Source organism: Cottoperca gobio, chromosome 6, assembly GCF_900634415.1.
Source record: "Cottoperca gobio chromosome 6, fCotGob3.1, whole genome shotgun sequence".
Taxonomy (NCBI): domain Eukaryota; kingdom Metazoa; phylum Chordata; class Actinopteri; order Perciformes; family Bovichtidae; genus Cottoperca; species Cottoperca gobio.
In genome coordinates, this window is record NC_041360.1 from 23,675,599 (window position 1) to 23,702,255 (window position 26,657).

A 26,657-nucleotide genomic window follows, 5' to 3' on the forward strand; every position below is an offset into this window, starting at 1 on the left:
TTTGAGCCTCTCGAACTCTTTCTTACGTATTTCTTTGGCAAATTGTGTTTGACCGCCTGCTAATCTCTAAACGTGGACTGAATAATGTGTGTGACTAATGAAACCCGGCAAGTGAATCTATTACAGTGGCACTATCCTCCATCTTTACTTTTACGTAATTAAATAATTTGTGTAAAAGGATTCCTTGCTGGAGAAGGAATACAGACGAGCTCTTAGTGTTTATCTGGAGCAGAAACATCTGTGAGGAGAGCGTGATGGGTAATAACTGTACGAGCTGTAGAAGAGTTTTTAACATGGAGACTGAAAGTGACTGTAATTGACACTTTGGAAGAAGATGCCCCTGACAGTTTAGTTTCCACATTTCAGTCTGTTCACATGTTTCCTCAGTGAACTACTGAATAATAACATCTCTGTATTACAGGCCCCTGTACTGTACAATGCAGGAGGCGATGGAGATGGTTTTAAATAAGAAAACATCTGAATACATGGCCTGAAGCGGCATAAATGTTGGCACCATTCAGCCTGGCATTAGAACGTGTGCCAACTTCACATTACCAGCCGGCATCAACTGAAATAAGACAATTGAGGGATGGAGCGAAGATTATTTTGGGACACAGAAAGAGGAAATGACTCTGCATACAGTTTCCAGCACCGGGAAAGAAGATAAAAACTAATCTTAGATGCTAAAATGAACCAAAATCATTGAATTAAATGTGATTTAAAGTTGATTATGCACCCTGGTACACACACACACACACACACACACACACACACACACACACACACACACACACACACACACACACACTGTAAAAGGAAAGAGTGCAGAGTACAGCTTCTGACCAAGCATCTTATCTCGGGATCCTGCAGCTGTCATTCAGTCTCTGCAGCGTTCCCTCTCCTCCTGCTGAGTGCTGACACTCTGCTGCGGCCGGATGTTTGATAGTTCTGACACTTTGACAAAATGAATTCCCGACTCGTCGCTTTGAGGGAGGGAGCCCTTATGTCACACAGCGTCGGGCTGTCACAGCAGAGGGAAGTGTCGTGGCTGTGGGTTCCTCCGCATTGTGCTTTGTCTGGGGTAAAAGGATGCGGTGTTAACTGTTGCTGTCAGTCACTTCTCACTGAAGGCAGAAAGAAATGCATAATCCTGCTTTAATATATGAGTTAATTGATTGTTTTTCTCTTTTATTGGATTCGTAACAGGAGGATATGATCGTACTTTAATAAAATAAAACATTTGTCATGCAAAAATTGCAAATATTTAATGTTTGTTTAATATAATTGTAAATTAAATATATATTTTGGACTGTTCAGGAAGTCATCTTCGTAACGGAAATATTAATGCCAACATTGCATTCAATGCATTAATCAGGAGATTTTGATCAGTTTATTATCAGATTGTGAATTCACACAATAAATATTTCTATTAGTTTCACAATGTTTATATTTCTTAGCTTCTCTGTAGAAATAAAGTCTGTTTTGGGGATTTTCTTTCATTTTCACACCCAGAAAGGTGTTAAAGTTTCATGGTGTCATCTTGTTGTTGTTGGATGAAAAGCTGTCAACATTTCAGTGACAGCTTTGTTTGTTTGCATTTTTTTATATAAGTCAAAGGGCGAAGAACTCTCTAGAAGGAACAATGCAAACTCAAAAAGTCAGCAATTTCCCCCGTTCTCATTAGCCAGATTCACTGAATTCATCGACAGGATATTCTGCTTGGCCAGGAAGGTGAATTAGTATGATGTCCAACCCTAGAAGCTCATTTCCAATTCTTATTTGGGACTCAGTTTCCAAATGTCACCCTTCTTAACATTCTAGCTGTGTCTGAACCGGCCTAACTCATGAGAAGTGGGAGTCAATAAAAACCAGGAAGTTCTCTCTGCAGCCGGGCCACGGAGAGTTCAGCGAAGGTTTGGTGGGTAAATCCAGCCCAGAAAGCTGTTGGTGCAGAGTGTAATCTGTGTGTGTGTGTTTCATCAAATATAGTGCGAGTGCTGCAGGATCAGAGATGAGAGGATAGAAAGCAGCTGTGAACCGGAGCCGTTTGAATTACAACGGGACGAAAAGACGTCTCGACCGTCCCGTAGCCTCGCACGTAGAATGTTGCACGAGACGGGTTCATTAGAGTCAAACGGTGCGCAGAGCGGACGGTAGCCTAGAGCAGTGATTTTCAACCACTAGAGGGTATTTTGCCCAGATATGAATACAGGTGTGCCTTGAGATTTTGGCTTGGTCTTTGGTGTGCCTTGGCCACATTAAGGTTGAAAACCACTGGCCTAGAGCCCCCCTCCAAGGCTGCTGACTTCAAAGGCTTCACCTCTGATGGTTTTGGCTGAATTGGAGGAGGGAGGGGGGGCTGTACGGGCCTCAGCCTCAGGAGAGAATCAGAGCCACAGATGTTGTTGAGAGCAATATCCGTGTTTCAGGAAGTTGTCTTTGTCTCAGTGAATGTGTTTGTGTTTTGTTATAAGCTTACAGTAACAGGCAGGCAGCACACACACTGCCAGAAATGAGTCAATATTTGCCTTTATACCTCAAACGTGTCTAAAAGAAAAGCTTCTACTAACAATACTATTACTACTACTAATACTACTGTACTACACTACTACTGTTACCAGTGGTGGGCCGTGCATTTCACACCTAAGCCTTCAGTGATGTCCTACACAGTCCTACCTGAATTATTCCACCTCATGGCACTAGAAACTATACATTTAGACAGAAACGCAGTATAACCGGGCGTTGCATCACCCTAACTACAGAGTTATATTAATATTTCCGAAACATTTAGTTGTAAATAGCAGGCATTCCCAGCAGTACAATGTGCAGTGCCTCTCGGAGGCTGTGAGCCGGGGGTCGAGGTCGAGGTTGGCCGGTCTCTTCTCACGATGTCTATCTTTTCGTGAAAAGTTCGTCTTGAAAATGGCGTTGTAATTATATCTGCGACCACATCGATCTCTTCTCCTCCTTCAGCCATTGTGGGTTGAAAAAAAACAGCTTGTAGAAATCTACACAAATTAGCTCATTCAAAGTTTGCTAGCTCTGCATAGCTCTGCCTCTCAATAGTGCGTAGCCAATCAAAAGACGTGGACGTGCTGACGTTATCGTATGCGTGCTAGCTGGCCCCGGTGTCCCCAACCTGAAATCTGATTGGTTAACGCCACAGTTTTGTCTCCGTTCACTTTAAGCTACAGGCGTCCGCACTGTTGATTCGGAAGGCCTAAGGGCAGATTTCGTGGACCATGGCAACACATTCAGTGTTTCACCTAGGTTTACTGCTTTGGAGGGGCGCTCACCGGTCTCCCCTCTCTTTCTGCCGCTCTGTAGGTGTGTACGCACGTGTAGGTGTGTGCGCACGCGTGTGTGTGTCAGCTGCGAAGCCCCGCCCTTCGAAAAACGTAGCGAAGGAGAGAATGTGAATGCGCAAAGTAGACAGTACAAACTGAAACGTGCACATACATTAGATTAATAGCATAAGCGTTTAGTTTATTTAATAAAAAAGCACCTGTCAATGTGAAAAGGGAGTTGTGAATAAAAAAATAAATATATATTTTTAATTCGAGAAAGAAAAAAAAACACCTTGAATTTCAGGCAGGGCGCTGGGCTCTGTTGGCGGGGCGCTGAGCCAAGACAATGGTAGGGGAAACACTGACATCATGGCTGAAATATGATTGGATAAAAGCTCTAACATAAAGGCCAGCCCTCCAAATCTCGATCTGAGGCTGGAAGCAGCGCAACCAAGAGGAAAGCTATGAAATGAAGAGAATAGACTATGGGGAATCATTTAATACATTACTACTAATACTACTATTACTACTATACTACTATTACTATTACTACTAATATTACTATTACTACTACTATTACTATTACTACTAATATTACTATTACTACTAATATTACTACTAATACTACTATTACTACTACTATTACTACTAATATTACTATTACTATTACTACTACTATTACTATTACTACTACTATTACTACTACTACTACTATTACTATTACTACTACTACTACTATTACTGCTATTACTGCTATTACTACTATGACAATTACTACTACTATTACTCCTACTATTACTATTACTAGTACTACTACGATTATTACTATTACTATTACTATTACTATTACTATTACTATTACTACTATTACTATTACTATTACTATTACTATTACTACTACTTCTACTATTACTAATAATTTTACTACTACTATTACTATTACTACTACTACTATTATTACTATTGCTACTAATACTACTACTAATACTTTTACTACTACTACTATTACTACTACTACTATTATTACTACTATTGCTATTACTATTACTACTACTACTACTATTACTACTACTATTACTATTACTATTACTATTACTACTACTATTACTACTACTACTACTATTACTATTACTACTACTATTACTATTACTACTACTATTACTATTACTACTACTATTACTATTACTACTACTATTACTACTACTACTACTATTACTACTACTATTACTACTACTATTACTATTACTATTACTACTATTACTATTACTATTACTATTACTACTACTATTACTATTACTATTACTACTATTACTATTACTACTACTATTACTACTATTACTACTATATTACTATTACTATTACTACTATTACTACTACTATTACTATTACTATTACTACTACTATTACTATTACTATTACTACTACTATTACTATTACTATTACTACTATTACTACTACTATTACTATTACTATTACTATTACTACTACTATTACTATTACTACTAATATTACTATTACTATTACTACTAATATTACTATTACTATTACTACTATTACTACTACTATTACTATTACTACTAATATTACTATTACTACTAATATTACTATTACTAGTAATACACAAGTAAAAACTAATCAAAAGAGGCAAAGTGAATGAACGTATGCACGCTGAGGTGAAGTGATCACCATATTGAATTGTCCACGAGTAGTGAGCATGTCAATCTTGAGAATGTGTTGCAGATGCACAAAACCCCCGCCAGAAAAACCCATCATTATGGAGTCATCATGTCTGCCGTCTTACAATTTAAAAGTATTTAAAACAAGTCTGTTGAGTCATCCGGCTCCGACTGCAGATTCCTCCCGTCCACAGGCCGTTAGGTTAGAGGACTTTCTATTTATAGCACACGTCATTATGACATAAAGCACTAATTCTTCATATTAGATGATAATGTGTTGATGCACTCGGGAGAAATTACACTAAATGTTCTTATCTTTTCTACTCTAATGATCTTATTAAAGAGTGAACAGTGTTTACCAGACACTGATGAAGTAGATGGCGTCCACAGAAAACGGCCCCTTGCTTCCATTCCAGAGCTGCGTGTGAAGGATTTTGATATCGGCCTTCGTCCCCTTTTCTCCACCCGTCTGTCACTGGAACTCTTTGAGCTCGCGAGTCTCTCCGGTCTCACATTACGCCCCCAGCTGGCTCAGTCCGTGTGGGCAGCACGGCTCTAATCCCCGCTCTAATCTGAGACCACTTTGTGTGTATTCAAAGCGGCCACTGTACATGCATGAAGAGGCGGGGCTGTGCACGATATAGCACGACTCCCATCCAAAACCCAAAAGACAGATTGGTGTTGTCTTGCAGGATATGGATATAGATATTTGAAACCCCGTCCATAACTGGTGCCCAGCATTGTTTCTACCCAACTGTTGGATCCTTTTGCTGCAGATCGGATTAAAGCACCCGCAGCCACATTACTTTTACTTTACCTGAGATATTTCGAGTGGACAGCACCAACTTTCAAATGATCCTTTGCAGGTGCTGCAGGTGCATATGCTTTGCAAAACTATAACTCACAATAAAAGCACTGTGTGTGTGTGTGGTGTGTGTGTGTGACTTTGGCACGGTAGCCAGGCGTTAAGTGCCGAAACTATCTGCTGCTGCGGAAAACCGTTAAGTAGAGCAATTGGGACAACCCAAACACATTTCCATCGCATGTATTTCACTTCCCACATTGGCAACTCCAAACAAGAAGAAACTCTGTCTCGCGTCGGTCTCAGAGGACTCGGCAAGGGAAGCGTGGGCCGGAGCAGAACTGGAGTAATTCTCCTCAGTGTCAGTGGGCAGACCGGATTCCTCCCTCCGCCTCCTAATGAGGCATAAAGTGCCACTGTATACCTGAGCTGTGCCACAGAGGTCCAAACTTTTAATATTTCACCAGCAGTTGCTCCTAAAAACCAGTCAGGCTGTAATATCCAGTAAATTAAAAAAGGAGCACATGTGCAACTTGAGATGGATGTTATTTTTAGTGTTCTGAAACTTTCTTTTATTTAAGCACATTTGCATCTTGGGTAATAAATGTCCCTGCAGATCTGTGTGTCCCTTGTGGGGGGGGGGGGGGGGAGTGTTCGCGTCTTTGAAGCCAAGTTTCAGTGATGAATGTTGCCGTGGTGACCGGCCCCAGCGATGCAAATCTATCACTGATGAAAGTTTGAATTTAACTTTCGACTTGAACTCTTCTTCTTTGGTGTTTTTTGTCTGGAATATTGGGTTGTAGTTTATGATTCACCAGCGAGGCTCTAATGTTCCTCACATCGTGTTGGTACTAGGCTGTTGAGCAACTTAACTGTCCCCTGTGAGTTGGAGCTAAATGTCTTATTATGTTCGAGTGTTTGATTTGTTCGGGCGCACAGTTGCGAACACTTTTAATTATTTGGATGAGCGCAGTATATCACTTAGATTAAACGTGGGGGCCAGTCAGATTAAATATCTCAGGGTCCTGCGGTGTCGGATCAGAGTGCACTTTGCTGCTACGCATTTAGAAGCATCTTCTCAACCGAACCAACAAGACGCTCGTCAGACGGCATCGAGTGTGAAACATCTGTGTGTTTTTGTGGGCGTGGTCGTGTCTCCTTGTGACTGTGCTGGTTCTATCTCTCATTCATCGTCTCTCTCTCTCTCTCTCTCTCTCTCTCTCTCTCTCTCTCTCTCTCTCTCTCTCTCTCTCTCTCTCTCTCCGTCTCTGCATCTTAAACTGTATAATCTTTGCATTTCTCTTTCACAGTTATTTATAGAGAATCTGCTGAAATCTTCGCAGTTTGCGTGTTCATCCCTTCATCCTCTCCCTGAGCGCTGCTGGTCCAATCACCACACACCTTAGTGCATTTCTTGCACATCATTGGGTCGAACATGCAACAGGTCTCTTGCATCCTGTTAAACCCACCGGGAACACAAGCAGTTTATTTTTCTGCCATGATTGTTACTAAATAATTTTCAGAGCAGATTTCTGAGCTACAGCTGTGTCGACTTCCTCCACCAGAAACCTTATTTATGGAAAGTGTAGCTTTGCAGCTACAACATTTAAATGTTGCACGTCGGTGTAAGCAGCCGTGATGAGACACATGCTGACTTGTTGACATTAAAACCATGTTTTGCCAATGATGCTGCCACACTGTTGACAATAATGTATAGAAAACAGTGCAAGGATATTGGAAAAGTATTTGCTAGAGATACTGTAGTGCAGATACAGACAGGAAATGCAGGGAGAGTGAGAGTGAGGGGGATGACTTGCAAAAAAAGGTCTATTATTGCCCAGACAAAGTGCATAATTCTTATAGTAAGGAAATATAAAAAATTCAGCTCAACTGGAAACAATCCTGCGTATTTTTGTGTACTTTTTTGTGAGTCTTTATTTGACAAGCGATAGCAGAGAGGTTACAGAGGAATAGAAAGAGAGAGTGAGCTCCGGGCCAACAAGGTGCTCCGAAATCCCCCTCTATACATTATAAACTGTGTTTCAGTGGAGCTGGTAAACCTGCTCAGATCTACTCGTGTATAGATTTGTCAACAACTCTTTTTGAAACGCCACATTTCCAGTATTCCATTTATTCTTTGGTTATTTCATTATTTAAACCTTTTGCAATCTGCCTTTGTTCTTTCTTTCTTGCCAGCTTTGATTGTTGAGTCCCATTGATTCTCACACACATCACACACACACACACACGAAATCCCTTCCTGGCTCTGAGACAGGGCCCGTCAGGACGTGTGAAGTGTTTTGAATGTGAATGCAGCGTAGACTTGTCTTCCATTAGCATGCCAGGCTGTCAGTCCCTCGCTGTCCGGCTGAAGCTGCTCTCCTGTCGTCCACACACACACACACACACACACACACACACACACACACACACAGACACACACAGACACACACAGACAGACACACACACACACAGACACACACACTTCCAGAAGAGGTGTTGCTTGCAGTAACACTATAATCTCCTTCTTTTGCAAAAGCTTACCATAAAAGTCCTTCCTCTATTTGGCAAAATGTATTGCATTGGACAAGAGTGGGGGCTTGTTGCCATAGCAACAAAATGTCCCGAAGTAGTCTCTTGAGGGGGGGGCCTTGTGCCATCACCAGTAGCAACAAAGGTGGACGCCACTCGGTCTGCTGTCTGTGATTGGTTGTGATGGACATATCTATTACACCACCCTCACACAGACACAATCCAGACAGAGCGGCTCATCAGGGCTGAAGAATCCCAATCCTGCTACTTGATGGAGCCGCAATTAACTGACAGAGCGGCTTCATAACTCGCCTGTCTGGGGAGCGTCGTGGAGGGAGGCGAGGAGGGACGAGGCGGCAGTGGAGACGAGCGTCAAAACCATAAAGAAAAGATGACCAGATGAAATGAATAACCATTTCAGACAAATTGTGTTTTTATAAATGCAGCGTGTTGAAGGGGAAACGAGAAGGAGGCTCAGACCAGTGAGAAAGAGGAAAGCAGACTTTAAAGTAGGCAGTGGGAAGAAATGGAGAGAAAACACAAAAGAGCAGATGGAAAGAGCACGAGTGTTAAAATTCAGTTTGTGATGGAGACAAGACGGGAGGTATGATAGAACAGGAAAGGTCATGAGCTGCAGTCATGGCTTTGAGCTTGTGTGTTGCTGAGCCTGCCAAGCCAAGCAGGACGCTATAAATAGTCCTGTACATGTACTTTTGAGGGGCACAAAGGTTGATTTTCCTGGAATCAATGAAAATATGATCACCCTGAAGGGAAGGGCAACGACACCGACTGATGTGGCACAAGAGATTCAATTAAGATGCTATTTAGAGCTGACAACTGAAGCACCTTGGCAATACTTTATTTATTTGTGTAGCACGTTGTAGGGGACACAATATTATCACGATACTTGAGTCACAATATGATCTTAGTGTCATTTTCAACATGCATGAATATTGCCGTGACGGCTAATCATCCAGTTTGACTCCATCTCAGTTGCCACGGAAATAGAAGTTCAAAGGGTTCATGATACTCGGAAGCTGGAGGACCTCGTGTCCACGTTAACCTAAAAGTAAAACTTGTTACTTTTATATCTCTATTCCATATAATATACTTTAATCTCCTTTAGTGAGTTATTTACTATTTAATCTTGCTTTGTCAAAGTTAATGTCACGCCTCTCCTCAACATGCACGTCTCAGCGGGACGATCATTCGCGGGCTGCCAGCCAGTTATCAGATGTAGGCCATCTTCTCTCCCGCTTCACTCCGTTTCTTGTTGTCGTCGGCATATTTGCTCTCAGCTCCACCGGTCCTGCTCTGTTTTCTCTGAGCCCTCGTGTTTGTATGAACGGAGGAATTCTTCCATGTTCACATGCTTGTCAGGACGGACAGGAAACGAGAGGGTGGAAGTAGATGCAGCAGTCTGTGCGGCAGACCTGCTGCTATCGCTCTGTCAGGGGGTCTTTAACAAGCTGCGGTTCAACACTGCACAGTGATCAAAGTAAAGTGAAACTCCGCTTCAGTTTTAATGATGGTGCTGTTTTAAATACTCTTGGTTTATCAGTTGTTTTTAAAAACTTCTCTTTGTACTTGCATCCTATTCTGTGCCAGCAGTAAGTATTCCTTTCAAAGGATTCCCAGCCTTACAGTAATTAGCTGTAAGAACATCGCCCCCCCTCACCCACGCATCATCAACATACATTCTAATTAAATGTACAGATCTATTAAAAGAAATGCATATAAGTGGCATTACCCTGAGATATTCTCCTACCCTTTTATAAAGGTTTATTTATCAACCTTGATGTTAAAGGCGGCAGAATGTTGCAGAAAACCTATTTTGTGACATTTGATTTTTGTGCGTCAGTCGGTCTTAAAAATCGTTGGAAGGATGGCTATTAAGTTTTACGCAGACATTCATGATTTAAAGAGGATCAATCAACAGTCATGCTGTACAGACAGTTATGAGTCCCAGACGATGCATCCTGTTTGTGGTTTTGGTTTCAATTTAGTACCAACATTCATCGACTGACGGATCTAATGACCTTCTCAACAGCCTCATCTGTACTTTGTGTTTTGTGCTAATTTCCTAATGTTAGCATGCTAACATTCTAAACTAAGATGGTGATCATGATAACATTTAGACAAAGATAAAATCATTACACCTGTTTAACATCAGCCTGCTAGCATGGTCATTATGAGCATGTTAGTATGCTGACATTAGCATTTAGCTCCAGCTTCACAGAACTGCTAGTATGGTCAGTATAAGTATATTAGCACTCTGACATTAGCATTTAGCTCCAGCCTCACAGTGTTGCTAGCATAGTCAGTATAAGTATATTAGCACACTGACCTTAACATTTAGCTCCAGCCTCACAGAGCTGCTAGCATGGTCATTATGAGCATGTTAACACGCTAACATTAGCATTTAGCACCAGCCTCCCAGTGCTGCTAGCATGGTTAGTATAAGTATATTAGCACGCTGACATTAGCATTTAGCTCCAGCCTCACAGAGCTGCTAGCATGGTCATTATGAGCATGTTAGCACGCTGACATTAGCATTTAGCTTCAGCCTCACAGAGCTGCTAGCATGGCTGTCGACTCTGTCTTGTTTTATAGGAGGACACATGATTATCTTTTCTGTAGGAAACAAGAGTGACTTGTTTGTTATTGATATTAAAGTTTTATTTTAATTACATTTTATTGCAAGCATTACCCTGTGGAAGTGCCCTCCAACAAATCCCTGAACCCCAGCCGGCTGCAGCAGAGCTCATCTGTAGGTGTCCAAACAAAAAGAGAAATTGCCGAAAGGGACCAATAAAGTATCACATTATAATATTAACCCTGCACACCGCAGGCATACATTCTGCAGCTCTGATGCTCGGAACAACTGCTTGAGTTACACCAGTGAAACATTTTCCCTCCACTTTACCTCTTGATGTTGACCCTCGCCCACGTCGCTCTGCCACCGCTGAAGAGCAGCCGGTAGATGAGATGCCTCGTTACTATGCGGATTTAGTCAACTCTGCACTTACGTCCTACATTCTTGTCCTGTATTACTTTGCAATCCTCCTTCTCGTACAACTAAAGCCTTATTGTCTACAAAAAAAGAGATGACCCATACAGAAGTAGTTAATTTGTAATTATAAAATCCATAAAAATCACTTATTTTGTGCCCTAAATAGCTTCCCAAAATCCTCTCTCTTAAACAGCTCAATTTGCTCACAATGAATCTTATTTGCTGCGAAGGCACAAACTGCAGTGTCGAGGCTAATTCTGTATAGGCCCTCCCGTAATGAGCCTCGGCATTATTCACTCCGCTACATGCTCTTCTGAATCACGGGGATCCATCCCACTGCCATTCCTGTTTATGCAAATATTTTCATTATCTCCGCAATAAGACATTTAACAGGCACTCTGCTCCTCAGCCTGGTGAAGAGTGGCTATTAATAGAGTCAGCCAGGCGCTGAGGCAGGGGGCCGAAGTGTCACAGCTGATTTGAATGTAGACAAGTGTCGAACAAGCAGTGATCTGATTTCCATAGAGCTGTCAGGAAACGCTCCCGCGTGAGCTCTGGAGAACTGGAATGGGTTTATTCCCAAAGTACAATAAATGTGGAAGAATGAGTCCTCGTAACATAAATAGAACATGGTAACATAATAGTGTATCACTGGGTAGTCGCCCTCATGCAGCTTCAGTGCTGCAGCCACATTGGTGAGTTTTAATGTAAAGCTTTAATACATGAGAGCTGTAGTTGTCCGAGATTCAGTCCTAGTTTTAGTCATGCACACAATCTGAAAAACTGAAGTGAGAAATAACATATCAACAAGTTACCATCATCGCCATTTTAACGCGATTAACACGTTGACATTTGCTAATTAGCACTAAACACAAACGACAGCTGAGACTGAGCTGAGTAGGAACGGCATTAGATTTGCAGGTGGTGCATAAACTGATGAACATAAACTTATTTCAACATAATGAGAGTGCGAGATGAATCCTGAGGGGAACATTGACTCCTGCAGTCCTCAGCAGTTGACATTTGATTCAGCGACACCACCAGCATGTCAAAAAGGTTGGTTTGTACCGCAGCCATCTTCATGCAGAAATATGACTCGTTCAGTGCGGACGACATTAAAACCCCACATCTGTTCACCTGGGAAACACAGATGGTTAAATACAGAGCAGGCTCCATTAAGACTCAGTGGGTTTAAAGGAAGCAGAATCTGAACGTAACCTGATGTCAGATATGTGAAAATGTATTTGTTCAACCTTGTAGCTTGTAACAGCTAAGAGACGGGAACACTGTACAGCCCAGAGCTGCAGTATGTAAACAACACGGGAAAGCCTCGATGATATTTGTGAACGTTCCAGATATTCTTCTGCAGCAGCCGTCTGCAAGCATGAGGCGAAAATTAAACTGGCTTGTTAACATTTGTCATTTGCTCCGAGCTTGTTTACTCGCTGCAGGTTGAGAGGTTTCAATAATGAACGCTGATCACTTTACAAATCCATTCGGGGGATGCCGGAGGACAGAGGGAAACATTTCCACATGTTTGTGAGGACATTGAAACGGTCATTGAGTATTATTTGTAAACTCTGCTTACTTATAGCACCATAAACACACGCAGCACCGGGGGGGTCATTCTGCCACCATGTGATGTGTTGGAGTTGCTGCAGGAGCTTCTCTTGCAGCAGAACTGTGTAATCTTTACCTTTTCCTTGATGGCTGTCAGCACGGCGAACTGATGCATCGGTGAAGTGTTTATGTTGCGCTACAACCACAACAGTTCAGTGGAGAGCTTTGACGAGGAGCGGGATGCTTCCTGACGAGCATCACTGTGTTAAAGGTTTGCGCTGGTTTAACTTTATTATCGTGCAGTGAGGATTATTATTAAGGTTCATGAAGCATATGAGTTTCTAAATCAACGCCTTCTTTTTTATTCCAGGACTTATTTTATTGCCAAATGTTGAATGACTGCTGTAAATGATTTACGCCCCTAATACGTCGCGTTAACACCTTCATCCTGCTTTCCAGCTGTAGACCCTTTAGCACATAATGACTGCAGATGGAACACCAGTATGTCTCCAGCAGCACCAGTATGTCTCCAGCAGCACCAGTATTGTTTGCCGTTGTTCGTGTCTTAATGACTGAATCTATAGCCGATGACATTTTAGACTCACAGTTTGTCTGTTCAGTGCTTCTAATGCGACGCCACCAATTAAACGGTCACTCTTTAGTCACTCACTTGTGGTGTGTCAACAGAAAGTAAGATGCCATTTAAATACCTTGTTATCCAGTTGTACATTTGGCACTGGTGGGCACGCGGAGCTTCTGTCTGGCCGTGGCAGCAGCAGCAGCAGTGCCAGTGACGCTGGTGTCAGCCTAAGTTATTACTGGCACCGTGTTGTTGCTCAGTCTGCCAGCAGTGCGGAGTGACCGCCCTGGCTCTGTCAGTCCCACCTCTTCCCCCTCTTGCGCTGCCGGAGATGCTTTTCATTTCACCGGGCCGCACTGGAAGCTCGAGATGAGGTTGAGTCAGCGATGAGCTTAAGAGTCATTATGCTAGCTGTAGACGCACTTCTAGGTGTCTTTGTGTAACAATACGGGATCCTGTTGTAAATAGACTGCAGGGGAAATCCAATGTGATGCCCTGTATCTTTCTCTAGTAACCCAATTGGCACAACCGTCCAGCCTTGCACAGTTTGTGATAAAGCAACTTGAAAGCTTAACTGAAAAGGAAATGTGGTACAAAAGACATTATGGGTCTTTGCTTATCAGCCTGCTTTGTAATAACCCTCATTACCAAGCTGTAGGTGCCAGTGCTGGTGGCATATTGAGATATGTCTGGGTGTTTACCACTTAACCTGACAAAACCTCTGTGGACTCTTATACACCTTCATTTAATCAAACAAGGAGTTCTGAACGCTTTGCAGCCTGAGTGGGAGTGACGAGCGGAGTGACGGGGAGAGCGTGAGAGAGAGTTAGACTGTGAGAAAATCAAATGAAAGAGGATGTTTGAGTTTGTGTGATGTGTTCTGGATGTGTGGGCGGGGAGGTGGCAGTGGATGGCTGTGAAACCTGAACAAGAGATGGTGGCAGCGGCAGCACGGAGCTCAACCAAATGTGTCACCGCCTCGCGCTCACAGGGCCGAGGAAGGAATTCACTGGCGGCAGCGGCCTGCTAGGAATTCAGCAGGGACACTGACACTGAGTGTGTGTGTGTGTGTGTGTGTGTGTGTGTGTGTGTGTGTGTGTGTGTGTGTGTGTGTGTGTGTGTGTGTGTGTGTGTGTGTGTGTGTGTGTGTGTGTGTGTGTGTGTGTGTGTGTAGTGGTCAGATTGTATTCCATCCCCCTGGACAGTTATAGGACTGAGCTAGCATGCTGGCGCTCCCTCCTCCTGCAGTTCATGCAGCATTCACATTCACATGCTCGCAGGGGGACACACACATAATGACGCCGCAGCGCTGACCGTGTGGACGCAGGTAAACCAAAACAAATAGAGAAAATATTCTGGACTTTTCATTATGCTGAAAGAACCTGCTTCTTTGTCATAGTTGTATTTGTGGCACAACACGGTGGGAGGCTCCAACAGAGCAACACAAAGCGTCTCGCTGATGTTTCTTTAACGGAGATCAGTTGGTGTACTCGATACTAACTCTATAACTTTATCATGTTGTATCTCTGCAGCACAGTTTGGTCGGCGGCTCTTCAGTTTGCCGTAGCACTGTGGATCTCCAGCTCCAAATCCTACTAGAGGAATTCAGAGACTCTTCTGTAGTGCTATTTAAAATTCAGCAACATGCACTCACTGGTCAGAGTGGGAGGATGAGTGGATTTGTTGCTCCGCCTAATAACCTTTTTATATTATGATTTGTTAATGACTCAACATTAATAGCAAATGGCGTGCACTAAATGAGAAGCTTCTCACACAGCGACATGCAGGGAACAAATGTTTCTTCTGGCGAGGCATTAGTTTTTACACTGGCATCTAAAATGACTAAAACCAAAATTAAATATTTCTTATTTTGTTTTTGCATTGAGCATTGCAAAACTATTATATATACATAATCTTTGTATATAAAAACAGATTGGATTATTTGTTTTCATGGACTGATGACGAGTAATCTATATATTGCACTATTCTGGTGTGAAATATGAATTTATAGGAGGAAATTTGTTTCTTGTTGTCCTGTAAACGATTATTAGAGGATACGTTATTACTGTTATAGTTAAAGCTCAGTTTTTGTCGTAAAGCGGTTGAAAGGAAACACACATAGCACGGGTTTAGTCACGTTCTGTAACCAGCTAATTGTTAAAGAACTACTTAATGCATCGACTGGTTGTTGGGCACTCGTAGTATATTGTGCCTTTGAGAGTGTTTACAAAGAAACGTGATGCTATCTGTGAGAGCTGCAGGCTGAAAGCATCATCAGGGGCTGTTAAATCATGTGAGCAGCGGTGCCAGCAGCCCTCTCTGCAGGCTGCCAACAACCAGCAGTGAGAATGTTTTAACCTACTTTCCTCCTCCGGCCAAATCAGGACCCCTTTTGCAGCTGTGGCATTGTGCAACTCAATTAGGTGATTAAGTGTCACTTAGTTCTTGGCAGAGGTGTGTGTGTGTGTGTGTGTGTGTGTGTGTCTGCTATCCAATGAGTGCAATTAAATGAGTGGTGGAGCGGCTCTGTGCTCTCTAATAGATTTTAAATGACATTTTTAACAAAGAGCACATTTTGTGGGCTGTCTGTTTGAGTGGTATGAGAGACCAGCCGCTGTTGAACTGGACACATGTGCAGGTTTGTTTCTGCCGTGTTTGGTCATTTTGGCAAGAAGAGAATTCATTTGGCTTTAGACACTTGACTTGAAAAGGTCACAGTGTTCAAAATAACTGAGTGCATTTTAAATGAGCTATTTTTGAACAAGGATTATTAACATTGTCGATGTTTTCTTCCCGACAGTGCAGCAACATGTTGTAGAGCATTAACACTCGTGTTTGACCAGGATACACAAACACATTAATACACTGTCGCCTGTGTTCTTTCTGAAACGCACTCTCTCTCCCTCTCTGCCTCACCCACACACACTGTACATACAAGCATCATCTCTCGCTCTCTCTCTCTCTCGGTCTCTCCTTCTCTGTCTCTCTCTCCGTCTCTCTCTCTCTCATATATATATACACTGTACAAACACACACAACGTGCACACTCACATACTTAGTTAAACATATGCAGTGTGCTCTGAATGGCATTGACCTCAGCTGTGTTCCCCGTACTGCACTGGCCGCCCTCCCTCGCTGCACTTCAAACACATTTCATCTGGAAAAACCCTTTAAATAGACGAGACCTTTGACTGACAGAACACCCACTCGCCAAATCATTTAAAAACACACCGTCTGCTACATCTGGTGAAACACAGGTCGGCTGTGAGGTGGAAGACAGAAGACAGAAGATAAGAGTCGTCGACAGAAGTCACGTGAACATGTGACATCAGTCCAGTGTCGATGAAAAGAAATGTCAAAGCTCCATTTGTAGCATTTTAACAGCAGTAAATAATTCCCACATTAACTCAAGCCCAGACACATTCATTGGTTAATAACTTAACACAAAGCAAATGCACAGACGAGAAGCCCAGCTGGGCAATCAGCCTGTTACATAATGTAATCAGCCGGATTGTTTTCCTTCGTGTGTGCCGTGCTCTAATGAACGCTCGCTGCTTCAAGGAGCTTTTCTCTTGCATGCTTTTCAAAATGAATCCAAGTGCAAGTAACAAAATCCTGATTTGTGTCAAAAAGCAACAAGGTTTCATGCAACTGTGACACATTTGAGCTTGAATTTGACTTTAAAGGCTGTTTTCGTTGCTCAAAGTGTTTTGAGAATGCAGCAGGCGATATGATATGTCTTTGTCTTCCTGCTGCTTTTCAATCTGTGTAAACGTTTGTTAGATCAAGTGTGTTGCGAAACCTTAAACAAGAGCTCGACTATCGACGATCTGTGCATACTTCATTATGTTTGGCTCATTTAAGCAATCAAGTTATCAATAAGCAATCACAAAGATCACCGTCAGCCAATCAGGACTCAGTGGGAACTCGCAACGGTGTAAATATTGGAACACTCCCCCAGCGGCAGTTTGATGTCTGACTATAAAGGTGTTGGAACAGGTTCACACAGCCTCTGAAGGGGCCTTGATTATCAAGATATGTGGAAGAAAGATCTTTTCTGAGTAGCTATGTAATGAATGATATAAAAACTAATCACCCACAAATGTTATGAGTCAGTCAAGTACTCCATTAATCATTTCGGCAGCACAACTTTGTTTTCCTGACTTGGCAACAGTGAAAAACACGGTGACACCCGAGCCATATGACACGGCAGGTGCAGTGTGTGCGACGGAGATCGTGTGTGTGTGATCATGTGTGTTTGCATGAGAGGTGGGATGTGTTGTGCGAGGGCTCTTATCTTATAACCCCGGAGGTTTACCACCCGTCCTTCATAAATGTCACGTGGATATCGACGGGGGCAACAAAGTCGAGCGCAGAGCTCGCCGGCGGACTGCAGTTCAGTGGTGGAGATTGTCTTGAAAGAGGAAGGTTCAGTTTATTTCCCTCGTGTCACGCCTGCCCAAGAAAGAAAGTCTGCTTCAGATGCAGGGAAGCGAGTCTGATAACCGGAGATCGATGGAAGACAAACAAACGACTTCATTAAACTGTCTTGAAAGGCAGAGTGGTCTTTATTTTATCTCACATGACAAAGTAATGAGTCGCTTCATCTGAACAGATTCTTTGGGTTGTCTGGTTTCGAAATGAGAAGCACGAGTTGTTGTATATCTTCTTTTCAGATCTTCCAGTCTCGTTGCACTAAAGCCCAAATGATTGTCTCAGACTGGATTCTGGTGTGAAAGGGAGATATGTCAGAGTCTCTTTTATCTGAACCGTTCGTCTCGATTCTTTATTTGATAAAAAAACAAGCTGTGAAAACACATTTTCAGTCTATATCTCAGAAGAAGTTGTGATTAATTTCCCTGCTGGGATCAGCACTGAGAGTGACACAAAAAAGAATCCACGAATGTCTGAGCTCAGCTGATTGGTGCAATCCGTCTTGTGTTGGTTGCATCTGAGAAGCAGACGGAGCTGAAGGTGTCCTTACACGTTTGGCTTTCAAAATGTGAGGATTCAAACTGACACTAATGGTGAGAGGAAGGACTCGGCAAGTTTGATTCATTTGTTGCAGACTCTGAGGAAATGATTAAGCGTGACATCTTTCTATGAATGATGGAAACTGACAGATCTACTCCTTCGCTGCATGGACTGTGTCAGAATCACTGTTTCACATTCAGGCCACATGTTGCTTCTGGGATGCACTCTGCTTATCATGGCTCTGATGTTATCCCTCCATGCACCAATGGCGTCTCCCTTAGAGATAGGGTGAGAAGCTCAGCCATCAGGAGAGACTCGGAGTAGAGCCGCTGCTCCTTTACGTTGAAAGGAGCCAGTTGAGGTGGTTCATCTAGTAAGAAGCCACCTGGGCGCCTCCCTAGGGAGGTGTTCCAGGTACGTCCAGCTGGGAGGAGACCCCGGGGAAGACCCAGGACTCGGTGGAGAGATTATATCTCCTCACTGGGAACGCCTCGGGTTCCCCAAGTCGGAGCTGGAGTATGTGGCCCGGAGAAGGGAAGATTGGGGTTCCTTACTGGAGCTGCTGCCCCCGCGACCTGACCCCGGATAAGAGGTAGACGATGGATGGATGGATGGATGGATGGATGGAATTTCTCTTCCTGTGGCTGCTTCACAATAAAACCCACGGCGTGTTTCACCCGTTGAGTGCTTTTAATGTGCAGTCTGCAGAAACACTTAATTCAACATCAAAAAGCATCCGCATGTGGTTCCGTCCTGGTAAACTTAATATATTGAGATAAAATGACAAACGCTAGTGCTGGATTACAAGCTGCATGGTTTTCTGTACACTACCATGTGGAGAGGTAATTAAAAAATGCTTTTACTTTTACATTTGAGAACATTCGAACGTCTTTTGTCAAATGAAAAAGCATGTTTTGTTAGAAAATGTTTGGGTATTTTATCCTCTCTAGTATTAAAACATGTGGAACAAAACCCAGGGTCGTCCACGCTGCAGGTACACAGGGCACCTTTCCATGGACGGATCCACGCAGAGCTCAGTTATGTCAGGCTCTCATGGCTGGAAGGTAGAGCCTCAGTTGTCCTTGGAGATTAAAGTTTACGAGTGGAACACACTGTTGAGCTGATGCTGTGTTTCGGCTGCACTTCCCTCTCAGTGAGCTGCAGTGAAACAATGCCAGATATAATGCACGATGAACACAATGAAAGGCTGAGCAGAAGCTTTGAATGTTCTTATATTCGCATCTACACTCTGAATGCCTGTACGTGTTTTGTTTGTGCACAAGAAGTTCACACACAACGTCTCTTCCTTTTATCTCCTGCGCCTCAAAACAAACGCGCTAATACAGAAACCTTCTGCTAACTTTATGACTCGTGTATATATATATATATATATATAAATAAATATAAAGGGGAAATCAATCAATGAGTTAACAGCTTGTTGATGCTATTCTATAAGCTCGATAATATACTTGATCCCTTACATTTAACATCAATATAATCCATGTTTTCCTCCCTGAAGCTGCTCTCAACCAGAACAACACATCTGTGCACCATAACACGACACACACACACACACACACACGAGAGAAACTTTAGAAGTCGGCTGCTCTTGTGCTTCACATCTCACGTAGTTATTTGACCCAAGAATATTGAATAGTGCAGCTTTAACTTTACCTGCCTCCTCTTATCCTAATTAGTCACCAATTCCCAGAGAAGAGCAATGAACACACGTATATCTGCAGATAGCAGACTCGCTTGTGTCTGGATTGCTTTCTGATACTTGTTGTCTTGATATGACTTGTGCAACACACTCACTCCAGGTAGAAGCTTTTGCTCTTTCATCCTGAGCCGCTGACACAAAGAAGTGCTATTTACCACTTCTGTTTTACACGGATCCCGCTGCGATAACGAGACAAATACACAAAGGACTCACGGATGAAAAGTACATTATGAACATGTCTTTTATTACCTGTGTTAAGGGGCATTCGTTAAAAGGGTGCTTTATAAAGCTTTTAGTGCTACTTCGCAGCATGTTTTCTTTCGCTGCCTCGGCTCTACTGAAACGACACCATCATGTCTGTTATGTCATGTGCTATTTTCAACCTCGCTGCAGAAGAGACTCGCAGACAAACAACCTCTCAGGACACTGACGCGTTATTCCCCTTTCATATTCATCCGTTCCCCAGGAGAAGTCCTTCACATATCGGGCTGAGAAGTAAACAAGGCTTTGTGTGAACGTGTGCGATCAAGATCCATATTTACCGCTCGGTCCACTGAGGGGACTTGAGGGTGTCCTCAGCGCTCGTAAATACCTTTTCACCACTTGGCAAGGGAGATCAGAGTTAATAGGTTTAATGTGTTGCGTCCCAGTTCATAAGCTCTCTATGAATTCTGCATGCATCTATTAGTTCTGACACATTTGTGAGAGTGAGAGATGTTATTGGGGCTGTCATCGTGACATAATTAACATTATTTCTTAACGCGTGTTTATCGTTTGCCTGATTTGCGGCGCAGCTTGTTAAAATATGTGTTGAGACGAAGGTGTTTGAGCATCGGCACGCTTCACACGCTCACACTTGCATAACAATGTTTTCAGTGGAATGGATTCACGTTAACATACGAAACCATGAATCTATTAATGATGTATTAATTATTCTTACTAAATCCCCATTTGTGACATTTTCCTGCCAATGTAATTCACATTTTTTAATATAATCCATTTGCACGATCCACCGAAGACCTCTTCCGTACATAATCATGCCTTTTTAAAATGCATTTCCATCGGCAGATAATGTAGATGGATAATAAATTCCTTTATTTTCTTATACTCTAAATTATTTTATTTTGAAAGCCTAAAAACAAGTTTTTAACTCAGTGGTTTACCTCTAAAAGGTTGGAGCGACGTTCCTCCACATCGGCGACACACATGACATCACCTGCGTTGACCCAAGTAGCAGTTTATCGTTAAAGCAGCGCTGGCGTTCAGCATCGTCTGTTGAATTTGTTGCAGCCCTGTAAAGAAAGTGTCGTAACTCACGGCTCACAGGCCTGTCGGGATGATCCGTTTTCCTTTTCATGCTACAACTGATCGATTTATAATTCCATCTTATTCAGACGATCATTAATTCTCAAAGTGCCTCGGAGGCCGCGGGGCTCCTTGTTATGTTGAAACAGCGGATCCTCCTGAGGGACGCTGCGATCTAGAACGCTGGGTGTTTGTGTCCTGACACACATACAGCGTGCTGCTCTCCTCCCTTGTGGGTCGGGAGCAGAGGTTCTCTGTGCCCGTGAACACCCGCTTCTACATTTCGCTCGAGGTCAAACCCCTGTGGGCTGCTGTAGGTGAGTCGTCCGGGTTAAAGGAAACTATACATTCTTTGCATTGTGCTGTGGATGTTCTTTCTTCTGCTTGGTACGTGACGACCGAACACCAGAATTAATGAGACATGCTGTGTTAGTTTGAATCTGGTTTGGTGTTCAGTCTTTCCAATGATATCAAACCATCATGACTTTGGATTTGAAGTGTTGAGCTGCAGGTCCTCTTGTGGCAACACAATCTCACTCCCAACTCGTCTAATATGGCAGCTTGGTCAGTGTCAAACAATGATGCTCCATGTATCCCTTTAGCATCATATTATCTAAACAGGATTAAAAGTCTAAATGCTCACATGGGGGTACCTTTCGGTATTTGATTGACTCGTATGTCAGTGGGTTTACAGCCACATCAGCTCCTTCTGGGTTTCTCTGTCCCAGTGAAGTCCATACTTTGAAAAACAAGTCAAAATACACCTTTTAGTAAACACAAACATGGTGTCCATGTCGTCCTATGGCCTCTGTCACAGTTAGTATTTATAGTAACACTAGCTGTAGAAGCTGAGCTGACAGCAGAGAACAATGTAACAGACGTCAGTGTGAGCTGAGGGCAGTGCTATTAGATGTAAACACTTTCATGTAACAAGTTGAGTTGAGAAGTAATGGCGTCGTAAGTCCCTCTCACTGGATGCCAGCGCTGTCATGTCACCGGGTCTTCGGAAACCTTTGTACCTTGTAGGGTTTGATCTGGAATCTGTACAGCACGAGTAATGTGAGCGGCCCCCGGACGGAGAACAGTGTTGCTTTGTATCGATTGCTGTTAGAGATGTAGTCTTCGTGTGTGTGTGTGTGTGTGTGTGTGTGTGTGTGTGTGTCATGTTGTCAGACAAGGACAACAGCACCTTTAAAACTTTGTGTTTCTTAGTGTTAACTCTGCTGTCACACTTCGCAGCAGTTGCTCCTTTATTTGAGAGGAACACTGAAGTTAGTCCAATAACTTCTTTTGTTCATCGACTTCAAAGCTGGTGGAACTTCGGTACAAACATCAATACACACAGCAGTCATTGTGAGGCATTCGTGCTCCTGTTGCATTTGAGAACACACACTCTCTCACACACACACACTGTGACCCTCCATGCCACCCCCGTGTTGTTTACCCTGTCAAATGCTTTTACACTCTGGTTGAGGGCTTAGAATGACTGACTGAGTCTATGACTGATGGAGGCCCCGGCCTGCACTGTCCAGCAGATTTGTGCTGAGCCCGACAGTTTGTCTCACACAGGCTGTGCAGAAGGGTTTGGGTGGGGTGGGCGTCCCGCGGCCACTCCTCACATTCTACACGGGGCTGGGAAAGTCAGGGACGGGGTGGAGAGGGTCGACAGAGCTTCTAAGCCCGCTGCTCCTCTGGGGAATGATCGGCTTGCGCCCGCTATACTTGTGCACACAGTGGGGGTGAAAATCCAGGGTGATACCCTCACAGTGTTTGCAGCTAATTCTGTCTCCTCCCTCTCTTCAGTCATAACCAGAGGACCACGGCGTTTCGCCATCCTGTGAGCGGACAGATTTCTGCGGAGAACATGGATTTTATCCTGCAAGAACAGTGAGTGTTTGTTTTTCTTCTCCCCAGCCGCAAACATACACACAATACAAAATAAATAAAAATGTTATGTTGGATGCTTTGTCATACATTGACTTTCTCCAGCTGTTTTGATACATCGACACTAAACTTGGCTGAAATGTTTTTGTATTTCCACCTGTGAGTCCCGCTGGTTATTTTATCACTTTCTTTACAGCTATGAAATTATGCTGAAAGTATTTAAAGGAAATACTTTTCTTTGCTCTTGCAGTTTCAGTTCCACTTGTAGTTGCCTGACCTTCTTACTCGACAGTGACTTTGAAAACATCTTGCCTTAAAGTTATCATTTACATATTTGTTCTCTTTATTCAAAGAGTATAAAGCAGGCGTCAAGAGAAGAAGAAGTTGTTCTAAGTGAAGATGTGGGCCTGTCATTTCACTGCTTTTTAAATAGAGAAAGTCAAAGGAGAAAATGTTTATGGCTTTGCCAAGGGCATGCAGCGCTGTCGGAGTGTTCTCGATGTCTGGTGGCGTTAAAGCAGCGCTCAGCGAAGTGTTTGAACCGTTACAGTTGCAAAGTGCAGCTAAATTTACTTTTTAAATTGTATCTGATTTTCCTTTTGCTGAAAGTTAGAGGTAGAAGATTGATACCACGCACATATTTATCAGGTGCATATGAAGCCTCAGTCAGTAGTTGATTAGCTTAGCTTAGCATAAAGGATGCAAGAAGTGGGGGAAAAGTTCTTATGCTAAGCTATGCTCGCTGGCTGCTGGTGGTAGCTTCATGGTTAGTAAAAGCAGAGTAGGGATTCCCGGTGCAACTTCTTCTACTTCCAAGGTGCACGGAGAAGAGAACAAGTCTGCAGCGGTAAAACTCCAGCGAAACTTGCAGTGTGAAGAACTTTTTGTCAGATCAACGCGTTTCGTTTTGTAGCTTTCTATGTCCTTGATAATAGTTGTAGTAATTAGTATTTCCAACTCAAAAGAACACAAACATTTGTCCTTAGACTATTTTTAGATTTTGATGAGGCTATACCCCTTTTAGAGGCCTGATGAGGTCAGAGTGCCGACTCACGCCCATTTAGGAGACATCGCAGGAGACTTCTTGCTCCCGGCACTGTACACCAGCGGTGGAATATAACAGTTATCATACCGCAGTTGGACAGTGTTCCCTTGTTCCCGTCCTGTGGTCCACGTTCTAGAACCTGGACTGCAGCTCTGTTGATTCCAGCCCTGCTTCCATTTTCTTTCCTTCACGTCTACCTGCCCGTGCCCTCGGGAGGTGAAGTTGAATTTGAATGTCAGCTTCCAGAATACATTTGGCGAGAGCATGAAACTCTGGAATTCATTTCTTTGCAGCAGTCATGGTGCTATTGAGCGTTTGACTTCCACTGCTGCAGGAATAGAAGGGAAATGTGTCTACGATACAAAAATAACAATGGCAACAAAACGGTGCATTCTCCTGTGACCTTCACATTTTGGGTCTCAAAGCATATTGTTGTAAAAGTATGAGAATGAGGATATTTTTAGGTGATAGTTGATACGAGGCATCATTGTGCTGCCCTCTGTGGATCTGTCGTTTAGTTCGATGCGTTGCTTTTTGGTAGTTCTCCAACTGTTTTGTCTTGCCTTTTGATATTAAATCAACTCCCCAAATGTTGACAGAGTTCACCAAAGAATACAGTTTAGTAATCTTATTTTTTAGTCCTCTGCATAAATATTATATATTCTCCAACTAAGCTCCGACATGGTCGTTTTTACGTTGACGATACAATGCTGTATATACCATTGGTTTGGTCGTAAAAACAACTTAACACACACAGATTCAAAGCACGGACACAAACACAAAGTGAACTTAATGAAACGAGTGTTGTGCAGAAAACTCAATATACTGTTAACATCGCGGTTCTGGACAAAACAGACTCCTGAGCCTCGGCCACATGACTGAAGGAACATTGTGACATAGAAACAGTATTACTTATTATACAAATCGTACACATGGCAGCGGCTGTGGCTCAGAAGGTAGAGCCACCGGTCGGAAGGTCGGTGGTTCGATCCCCAGTCCTGCAGTCAGCAGAATTCCAAATTGCTCCCGATGGCCAAGTGTGTGTGTGTGTGTGTGTGTGTGTGTGTGTGTGTGTGTGTGTGTGTGTGTGTGTGTGTGTGTGTGTGTGTGTGTGTGTGTGATCACTACTGACGAGCTGATGTGCACCTTGTATGGTAGCCTCTGACTCTATGAATGGGTGAATGATGTGTGTTGTTCACCCACAGGCTCCACCACTAACCAGGGTTACAGTCTGCTGAGTTTGTTGCTCGCATGCTTTTCTTTGATGCATATTTAATGAGCATTGTTAGAGTGGAGCTGTTTGAATTGTACTTGTTGTGTTTTCACCGCGCACTCCGCGGGGCAACTTACTTTCAAAGTAGCTCTTAATTCAAGAGGGTTAGAGGATGCAGTCATGTGACTCTCCCCTTCAACTCTTACTTCACCTCCCGTGTGGATCTGAAACTCCCGCAGCTCCATGAGTGGAGACTGTGAGGCGTTCAGGGACCAGAGATCAGGGATGTCAAACAACTGGCTTTGACTTTAAGGCTGATGCCCTTCACTCTGCACCAGAGCTTCAGCCGACACATGTGTTCTTGCGGTGCTCTTCAGATTTAATTAATAAAAAAATAATTACGATATTATTAGTAAAATAAAATATATTTCTCCACATCTTCTCCACATATCACATCTTAGTGTCTGACTTCCTCATACGTTCAATACGTTTTCTTGCAATAGATAACACTAATACTTAATTAATAATTATCTCATCTACCTCATGTTCTTTTCTGACCTTTCCATGGAATGTTTTTCACATTTCTTCTGTGCTTTCGCTCCGACCTCCGGCTCCTTTGTTAGCTACACAACTGTTATTTTTTATTTTTTTTGAAGAGCCTCTTCAAGGATTTCAGTCTCTACTTTAATTTCCCCACTCAGACCTAATTTCAAGGTCCAGCTCTTGTCTTTTCAAAGTTAGGACACCGGCCTTTTCTCAACTTAATTATTAGTGTCCTTCATCCTTTCATGTTGTTTTGTTAGATATATATCATGTTGACAGAAAATTTACTAATTTAGTCGGGAGCGAATAATCGCTGTAGCTTCTAATGAAACGAAGAAACATTCAAATATAATGAAGTTTCGCTGCACAGGCTCCGTCTCAACCCGATTTCATTTCCCCCCCCTCTGTTCATTTTTTCCGTTTCTGTCACTATCTCATTCTTTTCCATTTCCTGTTTCAATCTGTCCCCACCCGGTCCCACTTTTTCTGCCATTTTGCTTTCTGTCTTGCTGGCTGCATTCCT

The 26,657-nt window shown here is 42.9% G+C and overlaps 1 protein-coding gene across 16 annotated transcripts in view; it reads left to right on the forward strand.

Annotated features, from left to right (window-relative positions):
• LOC115010243 (pleckstrin homology domain-containing family A member 7-like) overlaps positions 1–26,657 on the forward strand; it is a 103,566-nt gene that overhangs the window by 33,257 nt on the left and 43,652 nt on the right. For all 16 annotated transcript variants that reach the window (XM_029434755.1, XM_029434770.1, XM_029434753.1 and 13 more), the window contains one exon: positions 23,253–23,336. In XM_029434755.1, coding sequence (XP_029290615.1) covers positions 23,253–23,336 — 84 coding nt within the window. The remainder of the gene's footprint in view (positions 1–23,252; positions 23,337–26,657) is intronic.